The sequence below is a fragment of the Dermacentor silvarum genome, chromosome 3 (genome assembly GCF_013339745.2).
Source record: "Dermacentor silvarum isolate Dsil-2018 chromosome 3, BIME_Dsil_1.4, whole genome shotgun sequence".
In the NCBI taxonomy this organism is placed as follows: domain Eukaryota; kingdom Metazoa; phylum Arthropoda; class Arachnida; order Ixodida; family Ixodidae; genus Dermacentor; species Dermacentor silvarum.
In genome coordinates, this window is record NC_051156.1 from 65,316,281 (window position 1) to 65,329,888 (window position 13,608).

The 13,608-nt window shown below is 43.9% G+C and overlaps 1 protein-coding gene across 2 annotated transcripts in view; it reads right to left on the reverse strand.

The window, feature by feature from the left end:
* LOC119445476 (3-oxoacyl-[acyl-carrier-protein] reductase FabG) overlaps positions 1-13,608 on the reverse strand; it is an 87,028-nt gene that overhangs the window by 22,364 nt on the left and 51,056 nt on the right. For both annotated transcript variants that reach the window (XM_049663332.1, XM_037709757.2), the window contains exons 2-3: positions 9,748-9,887; positions 169-261 (exon numbers count right to left, since the gene is read on the reverse strand). In XM_049663332.1, coding sequence (XP_049519289.1) covers positions 169-261; positions 9,748-9,887 — 233 coding nt within the window. The remainder of the gene's footprint in view (positions 1-168; positions 262-9,747; positions 9,888-13,608) is intronic.

Consider the following 13,608-nt stretch of genomic DNA (forward strand, 5'->3'; position numbering starts at 1 on the left):
TTGCAGTACACGCCTGATATGTAACTCGTTTCAACGATGGCAATACATTGTGTCATAATATTGGTTAGATGCCAAACGCATTAGTGTCAACAGTCATCGTAAGATGGGTTCTGCCGATTTTTCGTCTGTCCAGGTTAATTGCTCTGGTACACATAGCGTCACACTCACGAGAATGTCAATTTTTCCAAAGTGCTTTGCCGTCTTCTCCACCACAGCAGCAACGTCCTTCTCCACGGATATGTCACCAGGTACAACAATCACCTGCATTTGAACGAGACCTATTGTAACAAAAATTTCATTCAATACTGTTCATCACCAGTCAACTTTCCGAACGTGCATTTTGCGTTCTTTCATCTACTGAAAATTCTATGAAAATTATATTCTGGGGTTTCAGGAGCCAGAACCAGCATCTTATTATGAGGAACGCGTAATGGGGGTGTTCCTGGTTGATTTTGACCACCTGTGGAAGAAGTTTATTGATTGAAAAATCCAGAGAGGTTGACCGGAAAATTGGGTATGTGGCCTTCTATACTACGTAAGGAAAGGGGAACAGGGTAAGAAAGATGGTCGCAATGCAGGATGATGATGGGAGAAACGAGGTGAGAGAACACAGCACATAAGTGGTGTCATCACAAGCACCAGTCCAGGCCCGTGTCGCCTAAGAAACGTGACAGAGCACGCGTTACCTCTATAGTCTGCCAACTTTCTGGCCATGTGCCTAGCAGGAGGTCCTTCGACAGTAGTCTATTGTCTAAATGCCTCAAGTTAGCTGACAGTGTCAGTCTCTCGCGCCCGTACACAGGGCACACAACGAGCACATGATCTATAGTCTCAACAGCACCACACGGACCACGTGGGAAATCTTCAACATGCGCCCAATGCAAGCCACAGGAGTGTTTTGGCATTTCGTCCCCATTAAAATGAGGCCGTTGTGGTTGCACTCTGTTTGATTATGCGTTTATTCTCGGGTACGTGCGCGTTCCGATTTTATCTCGCTTGTTTTCCATTTGATAGGGATAGGAAGATGGGTAAGCAAGGATTTCCCTGTGTATAGAATTACTGAAAAATTCGCCTCAACGAACGAATTGACTTTTTTTAGATTTATAAGCGTTATTTACTATTTTATGACTTTGATGGCGGCAGACCAAATATTGATGAATGCCTCATCCGTGCGCACTTTCGCGTTTTCCTCTCCCGGCACTAAACTTTCCGCACGGCAGACGAAATACCTCTAGTCTCAGCCAGGTAGGAAAACTCGCTTCTAATTTTCTTTTTCTCAGTGTAACCCCTCTGTGCCCTGTTCTTTATTAACGGTGCCGTATGAGTGCCGCTTAAGAATGCCACATGAACTGTGAAACATGCAAACGCTTGAGGTACAGTATTTGGCGTGGCAGCGGGAGCACATACAGCTATTGCGTTTTGGGTAGCCCCTAAACTTCATAACTGCCATGGAGATCCGGGTTACCGGAGACGTTCACGGCGGCAACAACGCTGGAAGCGACCTCGTAAGACCCTTTATTCAACCACAACGCGTTAAAGACGTTTTTGTGCTACATATTGTTCTAGTCGAAGAAAAATAAAGCGACGCTCAATGTTAATAAATTACGTTAGCAGCTACGTAGAACCTGTAGAATACAGCTGTTTACAACTATAATAGCTCTGTGCCTTTTCTCGGGTTACAGTCGGCGCCACAAGATGGCGCCACCAGAGCAACCACTCGTACAGTCGTCTCCGCTAACTCGGTACACAGAAAAGTGCTATACGTTTAAGTACATGCTATGACTTTCTATTTAGCGAGTTTAAGCTTGTGCCTAAATGCTATACCGTCTGCCGAATATGGCGTTACCGGAGAGGTGTAGGGCAGCTACAGCATTGATAGTGACATCTTGTGACACTGACTTCAGCCGGAGCGCACACAACACAAATACTGCCATAACCTCCCATGGTGTAAAGCGCTGGTAGCTACACAACTGTTAACACGCTGTCCTTTTATACTGGTCCTTCGACGAGAACAATCCCTTATCAGAAAGAGGTTTCCAAACGCATCATTTATTTATTTATTTATTATTTATTTATTTATTTATTTATTTATTTATTTATTATTTACAGGATACTTGCGTCGCCTCGAAGGCATTATCGCTGGCATTATCGCAGAAAGATGTGTTCAATGATTCAAAGAAATAAAAAATAAATACACAAAGCAAAGTAACATCAAGGTGCAACATACAATGAGTTAACACTTTCAAGCGTAATAAAAAATTTAAACAAAGTTAAGACAGTAATGCATTGTCAAAAACACAGGCGGGGAAAAAATCGCGATTATCAGGCACTGAAACACATTATTCAGGAAACAAATTCCTGACGTTCACCGTTTGTGGAAAGAAGGATTCAGCAAAATGGTTCGTATTACACCTGTATTCACGCACCTTCTTTGAGTGGTGGAGTTGATTCGAGACATCAGTTGGCCCCGACAGGTAGTTGGGGTATTTAAATGCCTGTGTGATTATAGAAGATACGGTGGAAGAACTTGTGTCTCAATTTTTTTCTTCTGGTGACTAACGTTTCCCAGCCCAGCAATGCTTTTATTTCAGTGACACTTTCCAACGGGTTGTAACTATTGGAGACGAAGCGTGCAGCCTGATTTTGAAGTTTTTATATTACTTGAATCAAATAGTCCTGATATGGGTCCCAAATCATACAGGCGTATTCGAGGATCGATCTTGCATGCAAAAAATGAACTGTTTCTTTAACATCTTTGAACGCTGATTTGAAATTTCTGCGAATAAAAAAAACATTATTTTACTTGCCTTAGATATTGAAAGCTGAATGAATGTTCCACTTAAGTTTCGGCGTGAAGTAACCGCCATGGTACTTGCACTCTGAGACACTTTTTATCGTTGTGTTTTACACATTGTATAGTGATTCCACGAGAGATCAACACAGGTCCAAAATTTCATATTTTAGATTCCATTGAATATTTTATATTTTATGCGCATATCACTCGGTAGCACAAAAGTTAACTTGGCTTCCTTGCCAAATAAATACTTCAGGAGGAAAAAAATACCGAAGTTCCTCAGTGTGGAGGCGCTGTTTTCTTGCACCCGGCATTCGCGCAAATTCACAACGATGTGAAATACTAAATATTACCGCTACAATAAAATACATTTTTTGCGTAAAATGCATACGTAATGAGGAGTCAGATAGCATTGTTTGAGGTGTCTGGGCAAAACGGAAGTGTTTTAGAAAAATTTGTCAATTTGCTACACTTTTCAAAAGTTGCTATATTTACGAATTTTTATCTGCTTAACCAATTGATTTAGCCCTTTCAAATTTGGTGCTCTGTGAGAACGTAACGTGTTCAACAATTGTACTGAATATTTTCGTTGTATCACAAATAACCATTTTTACAGTTTGCCTCAAATGTCAAGTTTTGACGAAAATGAACTCTATTTAAAAATCAAAATACAAAAAACCCCATCGTTAATTTTTTCAAAATCTCGTAAACAGCTGCTCGTAGACACTGGAAAAAGAATATTAAAAACATGTTGCATTATTTTGTTTGTAGTGACAGTATAGCTGGTCGAAATCAGAACTTTGCCAGGATGCAGCAAGGTGCTAAGAAAGAGGGCCATCAGGCTGAAAACAATGTGCATAAGCCTCTGACTTGCCTAAATTTGACGATGATTGTGACAGAAAGGCAGTTTTATTATACTATAATTATGATTTGAAGCGCCTCTTTCTAGAATGTCTAGCTTTCTGATGTAAACTCCTGCACTGATGCGTATACTCGGCCATTATTCGCCTCCATATTTTGTTCGCGCTTACAGATGAGGCTGTTGTAAAATTCGTCTGTTTTGATTGAGTTGGTACGAGTGTGGTAAATTTGGGAGTAAGTGCACGGGAGGCAGTGGCAGGCGGAGCAAGTGAAGCGAAATAAGTTAAACGTTTCTGGGGATGCGGTACCGCCTTAACCAGAAGCTACGTACACTCCGCCTGTTTCGGGTGCGCTGTCATCTGTCGTCTGCTCCACCGCTGTCTTCATATTGCGCGTCGCGATCACCATCTCGGAGGCGATGCTTTAGATTATGGTGTTTCAGGTATAGGTTGTGTCCAAATTAATGCCCCAGCAATAGCTCTCTCTGGGTAACACAATATAATCTCGCACGTCATGCTTTTGCTGATAGCGTTCGCTGGAACCAATTGCAGAAAAGTTGTCTTATATTTTATACGAAAAAAGAACCTGAGGGCAGAGCTCGCTCTGGATCTGATTTGGAATAACTACGGAGTCCATCTAGTACACCCTAATTTTTCCCTCCACTTCATTCTGGTAGGCGCTCTCAGGTTTACGTCTGCTAGTATGAGGCGTGAACGACCTCAAAACAGACGACAGGCTACTTTTGGGCTGAGGGTAGAGCGCACACCGCACAGTCATAGTTCATTATACAGAAGCGCCAACTGTGCTCGCAGTGATTTGAGCTGGGAGTAGAGCTGCGATGGCTCACCGTTACAGCCGAGACAGAGTTTTTTGTGCTGATTACTTGATGGTGCACAAAAAGAAAATACCATTTAGAAGAAATTTCCGCAAGGTTGAAGACATTGGTCTAGCAGCACTGCGGAAGCTGTTGCCGCAAGCTGCCCGCCACGCACATGACGACGACCAGATATGCCAGAATTGCTTCAGACGACTTAGGGAACTGCTGTGTCGTTTCGACGCTTCCCCTGCTGAAACAGCTGATGAATTCATACCACAAGAAGAGGAACTTGCAGGTCGAGAGCAGTGCGTACACCCACTCAAAACATTGCCTCGCGTGCGTCCGCAGAAATCGCATTCGCGACGCACAAACCTTCGTCCGGTGCAAGAGAAAACTCAAATTGATGGCACTGCCATGGCCAACTCTCACTTCTTAGGCTGCGGCCGCTATTTGAACCCTTCAGGTACCAAATGCGGCGTATGCACCCAATGGTTCAGAAACTTTAAAGAAGCTTATGAGAGATGTTCCTCCTACCAAGAGCGAATGCGCTTGTTGACTCTGCTACCAAGCCAACTGGAGCGAAGAAAAATCCAAGCTCTCATTCCAAATTTGTCAGCCTTTATGATTTACAAATCCCGACACTGGCGTGAGAGGCATGGAATATGGTCAGCACCAGACGCCCTTGAGAGGAAACGGTTGAACCCAACAGATATCCAGACTGCTGTGGAATATTATACGAAAGACGAGCATGGTTGTTCTCGGCAGAGTCCCAACAAAAAAGATGTAGTGTCTGTTTTGATTGACGGGAACAAAGAGTATGCTGCCAAGAGATTTATGACCCGGTCAGTACGAGAGACTTATCGTCTATTTAAAGAAGCCAATCCGGATACATTTATTGGGCTCTCAAAGTTTTATTCACTCCGACCAAAATGGGTTCTTCTTGCCTCACAACAAGAAGTGTGCCTTTGCATGTATTGTGCCAACGCCTCACAATGTGTTTCCGCGCTAGAAGAGCTCACTAATGGTGTCTACACAATGGACCACCTCAAGGAACTCTGTCTTTGCACCTCACCCACGACTGATTGTTTCCTGGGCGACTGTGATTATTGTGCAAAAGAAGACGCTTTAACTACTACTACATTAGGAATCCCCCAAGAGACAGAGGTAAACTATGCAGTATGGGAAAATGGCGACCTGATCAAAAAGAGTACACAGGCTACTGTCTTTCTGCAGGAGCTTGGTGTGTGGGTAGTCAGGTGGATCACCCATAACTACATAAGGGGCATACAAGCATCAGCAATACACGACGCCAAACAGAATGAACAGCGCGGATCCTGTGTCTTCCACTTTGACTTTGCAGAGAATTGGACAGCTGTTGTACCGAACGAGATACAGTCGTACCATTGGCACAAAAAACAGGTCTCTATATTTACGTGCGTCGTCACGAGTAGACGGTCCACTCAAAGTTTTGCTGTCATCAGTGATGACGTATGCCATGATGCTGCACACGCTTGCTTTGCACTGGAAAAAATCTGTGAGTACATGAAGGAAGAAGTTCAGCCTGACACACATGTTACATACGTGTCTGATGGTGCCAGTAGCCATTTCAAGAACAAGTATCAGCTTTACGAGCTGTCACAGAAGGAGCACATGTCAACGAAGTGGCTCTTTTCGGCCACAGGCCATGGTAAGAACGCTTGCGATGGTGTTGGTGGCTTAGTAAAGCATCAAGCCTCGCTCTACAATCTAAGAGCAGCCAGCACAGCAGTCATTGTCAGCCTCTGAAATGGTGGCGCAGATGACCGCAACGCTGAAAAATGTAAAACTGCTCTATGCAGATGTGTATGATGTAGAGAACTTTCGCCGCCTCAAAAAGAACCAGTGGAAATCTTTGCCGCGTGTTCCAGGCATACGGTCTTGGCACATTTGGTTAAGCACGCCTGATGCCAACAATTCTGATCGTGTTTTGTTAGCGTCCCGCACTGCTGCAAGTCCGTGGAAAAGGATCAAGCCTTTCTAAGTGCATCCATCGGCTATGCTCCAAGTGCCTTGTTCCCTCTCCCTACCTTCATGCTGGAGCACTTTAATGCAGCACATCTGGATCATCCACAAGTGTACAGTGACGCGTCTGTAAGTCAACAGGCAAGCAGTTGTGATGCGGCGTATTGGATTCGCTTTGTTAGATCTCCTGATCTGGCCCTATGGATCAGTTGATCTTATCGAAGAAATGCGGAAAGTGCCGACATTACTGCAGCACTTCGTAAGCTGAGAACTTGTTCTCCACAGCACGCTATCATCCGTTCGGATTCGTCAGAGAACTATCCCGTGCATTGTTTGCCAGCTAGTTCGGCCGACAGTGATTGATGTTCGTTAAGGAGCTAAGAAATAACCATCTCAGTGGGTAATGCCACATGTTAGACTTGCAGGCAATGAAGCTCTGATTTCGACCAGCTATATTGTCACTACAAACAAAATAATGCAACATGTTTTTTAATATTCTTTTTCCAGTGTCTACGAGCAGCTGTTTACGAGATTTTGAAAAAAAATTAACGATGGGGTTTTTTGTATTTTGATTTTTAAATAGAGTTCATTTTCGTCAAAACTTGACATTTGAGACAAACTGTAAAAATGGTTATTTGTGATACAACAAAAATATTCGGTACAATTGTTGAACACGTTACGTTCTCACAGAGCACCAAATTTGAAAGGGCTACATCAATTGGTTAAGCAGATAAAAATTCGTAAATATAGCAACTTTTGAAAAGTGTAGCAAATTGACAAATTTTTCTAAAACACTTCCGTTTTGCCCAGACACCTCAAACAATGCTATCTGACTCCTCATTACGTATTACGCAAAAAATGTATTTTATTGTAGCGGTAATATTTAGTATTTCACATCGTTGTGAATTTGCGCGAATGCCGGGTGCAAGAAAACAGCGCCTCCACACTGAGGAACTTCGGTATTTTTTTCCTCCTGAAGTATTTATTTGGCAAGGAAGCCAAGTTCACTTTTGTGCTACCGAGTGATATGCGCATAAAATATAAAATATTCAATGGAATCTAAAATATGAAATTTTGGACCTGTGTTGATCTCTCGTGGAATCACCCTGTACTGTGTTTGAGGTTCGAATTTTTTATTTGAAAAACGGACGTGATTACATTTATGATTATCCAGACGCATTTGCTAGCGTAGACACCAATTACCTATTTTATCAAGGTCCCTCTGTATGATTGTTACATCTGATCGTGAATTTATTTCTCTGTAAAGAACACAGTAATCTGCAAGAGTTTCATAGGGGACTCTATGTCATGTAGAATGGAATTAATATATATAAGGAATAACCATGGCCCCAGAACGCTGCCCTGGGGCACTCCTGAGGATACGGTTATGTGTGATGAACTACACCCATTAAGAACTACTTACTGTTTACGGTCATTTAGACAATTACAAATCCAGTGTTGGTTTTATATGTATGTTCAATGTCGTTATCTTAATATTGATGAAGTGATGAGATACTGTGTCAAACGCTTTTTTAAATATAGGAATAGGGCATCTACATGTTTGTTCTTGTCAAGGGAGTTACCTATAAAGTGTTGGAATTTAACTAATTGCGCGTTCCATGCTGTGAGGCAGTAAACAATTTCATCGAGTCGAGGTATTTAAATACTTGACTGCGCAATATATGCTCAAAAACTTTGCAGACTACTGAAGTCAAGGATATAGGCCTGTTTTTTCCACCAGTTTCTTCCAGATTTAAAGATGGGATTATCCGTCCGGAGATTACAGTCCTGTAGAACAAACTCAGTCTCGTACGATGTTTCAAATAAAACACAGATATTGTGCACTAATGTCGTGACATTCCTTCAGAACATAGGAAAGAATTATATCAAGACCCATAGATTTAGAGGTGTCCAATTCCCCCAAAGACAGTCGATGCCATGTATAACGATGTTTATTTCAGGCATGTAATGGTCAAAGGCACAGTTAGGAGGAAGTGATGTGGTCGCGTCAGTCATTAGTCTCTCCGAAAAGACCGATTAAAAATAGAGATTAAACAGTTCAACCTTTTCAGCTTCTGTCGTTAGAGCAGTGCCATTCGATTTTAGTGCGGGAACTGAAATGGCGTCGGTTCTACTTGTTTTTATACATTTTCAGAAAGCTTTAGGTTTTTTGTTCCGGTCTGTGTTTAATTGGGTAAGCAATAATTGTTTCGCTTGCTTGATTCTTAGTTTTAGTGATTTTAGTGATTCTTAGTGAAGTGCTTTTATTACAGCATTTTTGTACGCGCTTCTAGCTTTGCGCATCAGTCTATACACACTCCAGAACTAAACGACGGTTTATGTTTTTTTCTTTCACCACCGGTACTTTTATGGGGACATGTTTCTCTAGTCGTTCTAATAGTTTGTTGCGAAGGGTGGACCATAAATTCTCTGCATCACTACTCCCTGACAGACGCCGGAATGTTGGCAAGTGTGATACTAATTCTGCCTGGATGGTGTCAGAGTTGCCTTTCTCATACAAGAATACTCGCCGTGGTAGTTGCACCCGTATAGGAACCACTCAAATGTTTAAGTTTGTAATGACCGCATCGTGGTCACTAAGGCCAGGTTGCGTTGAGATTTTGGTCACAATGTTGGGATCGTTACAAAGGACCAGGTCTAATGTAGCCTGTTGTCTGGTGGGAACAAGTACATATTGGGCTAAATTGTTTAACATATTTATTTCGCGAAAAATTGTACGGATTCGTGATTTGTTAGTTATTGCACCGCCAGTAGTTCAAGTTATATCTGGGAGGTTAAAATTCGCACCCAGAAAAACACTATCAGAGAGTACTGATAAAATGTCAGCAAGGCTATGAATTGGGGTTTCATTACTGTCGGGTGGGCGGTAGAAGGATACAATTACTAGTTTATATCCCTTTGACAGATGCACTCGACACCATACTTATGCAGACCTCCATTATTGTCTAAATGAAGTGCTTTACTCGGATAGTCCTTTGCTATTAAAATAAGAGCACCTCCGCCATGCCGGTGTCTATCTTTACGGTAGACAGTAAATCCCGGTGGGAATACTTCGCTGTTCGCGATACTCTTTTCTAACTTTGTCGCGGTTCGACAAAGCGTCAGAAGATGTAGCTACCAGCATTGCTACTGCCGTACACCGCAGTAACAAATCACTGGTAACGCAGTGGTCAGTGAACGATCAATATTTCACGGACAAGCTACGACTGTCCGTTATAGCTAGTGCAGCAGCATTGCGCCACTGTCTGCCCACCTTGTCACAGGGAAGTCCCTTGGCGCAGCACTCCTTGGCAACTCTCTCGAGAGCCTGCTTGTTCCGTGCAGTCAGCGTAAGCGAGCAGCCGAGAGAAGCGAAGTAGAGCGCCGTCCCTTCGCCGATACCCGACGAGGCGCCTGTGGGGAGAAACAAAACGCGTACAGAAGTTAAATGAAGCTTACACGGGTAGCGCCACGCAACAGAAAGGGCAACGAAAATAGAAAGACAGGTGTGCACGTGCGCGGACCTCGCAACCATTTCTTAGTTAAAATGAACGCATTTGTGCAATATAGACACCCCCTCTGAATTATGAACATTTTAATGCTTTCAGAAATGTAAGGGTTAGAAAAGCTGTGCAAGCACTTGTAAAAGCGCAGAAACGAGAACAATCTCTTAACGCTCCTATTTAACCCGCATGAGTGCCTTTAAAGCTCTTCGGCGACTGGAAGGACCAGAAGACTACCGCCTTTATTTAAGAATAGATATGCTTTAATGAAAACAAGTATTCACAAAAAGAGGATTTCATTTACTTCAGGAATATTCATTCTCTACACGTCTTAGTATGACAAGCATTTGATGAACGAGTCAGTCTGTTGATAGATCAATGTTCATCAATTACCCTTTATTTTGGTGGTCTTAAGGATTTTGTTGTTTTGAAAGTGCTTCAGAGGGGGCTGCAGGAGCTGATGCAACTTAAGTTACAAGCGTTTCTTTTTGAAGTCGCCATCAGTTGCTGGTATATTTGCGGACTAATTTCACCTTATATGTCTTCCTTCGGAAACCGAGCGCCAACGGGGCGGGGTGCTTTATGCGCTCCACGCGCGATGCTTGGTCGGCAGCTTCCTGTGGAGCTCGGCTGAGGCAGACAATCAGTCATCGCGCGCTTGTACCGCCGGCGTAGATTAGCCGCCAGGAGAAGAGAACTTCGAGTTAGAACGGCCTACGAGCGCCGTTCAATCTCAAGGCAGATGACGATTCTTGTTTGCCGACAAGATATACCCTAAAACAAGGTTGCACCCTTCGGGCCATGTCTTGTCCCCAAGCAACCATCGTCATCTGTATCGTCCGCATTGCCTTTCTTTAAAACGCTGCGAGCATGGTAGTTCCTAGCCACAAAAGGCTTGCTGGTTATCAGCGTGACACATCATTGTTGGCAGGAAGGTAGCGAGCGCCGAGTTTTCAAGAAAGGAAACGAAAGCAAGATGACAAATATTGTTTGGGGATAACATACGACCCAAAGGGTGTAAAGCTTTTTTAGGGTGTATGACCCAAAGGGTATAAACTTTTTTTTATAGTGTAGTTGGCGTTGGTACGATGGAAGTATACGTGTGATTCTGGCCTAATGGTTTGGTAATTGTGGCCTCCTGTGCTGATGGACCAAAATTTGATCCAGCCATCGAGGACGTAATTCAATAATTGAATTAAAATCTGGGATTTTACGAGCCAAAATGACGACATGATTAAGAGGCGCGCCGTAGTGGGTGACTCCGTATGTGTTTCGACCACCTGGGGTTCTTTACCGTGCATCCAGTGCACCGTACACAGGCGTTCTTGCATTTCGCCCCCCTCGAAATGCGGCCATCGGTGCCTGGATTCGATCCCAATCAGGGACGTAATAAACGTAATAAAGTTTGCGCTACTCGACAAAACATTAGCACCACCCACCAGCCACGGTCAGGAAAGTGCGGGATAGCTCGCAGAGAGCCTTCCTTTTATATTGTTGAAGTAGCGTGTAATTAAAAATGACATGCATGATTACGGAAACTGAGGACTACACTACCAGAAGAAATTTCGCGGACGAGAATCGCCATCTGCATAATTTACTACGCAGTTTGTCTGTGCCTGTTTTTTTTACCATAACCGTTGTCCACCCAGCTTGCAAATAATTTTAAGTCGTGCACTACGACTATCAGCCAGAGCCGCAAAAGTTCAAGAAAATAAATAGTTTATTTGCAGAAAACACGAAGAAATATTCATGCTGCATTGATTACTTCATATTTATTTGACATTTCCATTTTCTGTGCATATATGTGGGTCACTCGCCGCCTGTAAAAGTGTAATGCGCTCGAGGAGAAAAGATGTATGGACGGAAACACCGACGCTTTTTCTGCTCATCATAATAGCGGAAATTTTCCTGTCGTGCCTCGCACAGGGAAGCGACGAATCTTACGACCAACGTCAGGATGGCTTAAGGTATGTTCAGACTGCGGTGGTAACGTTAGCAAAGGGCGCATCTGACAAAAAGACCGTATCGCGCGTTACAAGCGTTAAGATCGTTAACAATGCTGATAGTTCACATTGTCAGTTGCATACGTTACGCATCTTAAGACCGGCCAATGAAAACGTGAGCTGGCCAATTGCGTCTCAGTGCATTTCAATATGACGCCTGTTAACAGACTACGCACGCTACTCGAACTACACACACACGCAGCCATGTCGGTTGGGCCGTTGCTCCAACTGGGGATGTCGGTAGTCGAGTCACCGGAAATTTAAAACCGAGACTGCGGTGCTTACTGGCCACGCCGTGACTGTTGTATCTGTATGAAACATAAAAGTAGCGGGCCTTCCAACAATTACGCTGGCGTGCGTGACGACTGTTGCGCTCGTAACGCCTCATACGATTGTAGTCTGAAAAATTTAGTTGCGCTTTTTGCGTTTGCGCTAGCGTTTCTTGCGAAATATCTGCACAATACGTACGTAGTCTGAACGTACCTTTACGCGTAATAAAGTTCCAAGCTAAGTATCTCGTTGCGAGAACAACAAATAGCCCAGATACCGCTTCCCTTCACAAAGCTTCGCACCAACAATAAGATAAAAAGCCCAGACTGGCCATGATAAACGCGACCGCAAAGAATTGGGCAGTACTGTCATGTGGCTTCTTTTAGCTTTCACTACGCAAACAAGTTTTATTTTTTGGCTCTCTAGGAAAACATCATTCAACAGTTTCTAGAAATATTGCTGCTATGGGAAATGCATGCGTCACGCACATACTGCGAAGGGTACGCGGGAACGGAAGTCTCCGCGGTCACCAATGGCGACCCATGGAGGAAGTAGGCAAGAAAATGGCGGCAACTCGTCTCGTCCGGTCGTCACCGCGGCACAATCCCTTTCAAAGGCTGGCACCACCCACACGGGAGCGCGCACATCGAGGCACCGTAGCATGGGCAGACTTCGGCGTAGAGCGAGCGTCGCCCCTAGCGTCGCATTGTTCTCGACGATGCCGAAAATCCGTCAGACACTTGTAGTGGTCGGGGCCTATTTCTTTAATGAGTCATTAATTGGATTCTACGCTCTAGTAGTACGCGATGATGGAATGCTGAAACGTTGATCTGAAGGCATGTCTACCACGGTTTCGTGGAGAGGCGGCGCATGCCCAATGGCTCTGACGTATCACGTATCACTCAAAACTAAAACTATATAGCATATATCTTTGTCCTATCAAGATAAGACTGTCTGAGCTGCGCTTTTCCTCTGTTATCACGACGAGTGCCTGTATTACAGCAGCCCAGCTATCCACAGTTGGCTCCTAAAACAGTCACCACCTCTCTTCTTTGCGCCATTCTAGCATACTCTCTCCCGTTTCATGATCTGCTAGCTGTTTGTGCTCGACACGGTACAGACAGGGTAGCAAGGAAAAACGACTTGTGTAAACAACGAAAGGTGACCGTCGGTTATTCCTGTAATACGCGTGGTTAATAGGCTACATTAGGTAGCACAGCGATTGTATAAAAATTGTATCTGAATCTCGGCGGCGTTACCTGAAGCTTTAAAAAGGCGCGAAAAGCCGGTTTCGTAGCTCAGGGTCGGTGCTCCGAGAAAGAGGCACCGCATAGCACCCCCGCTCCACTGAGCCCCTGA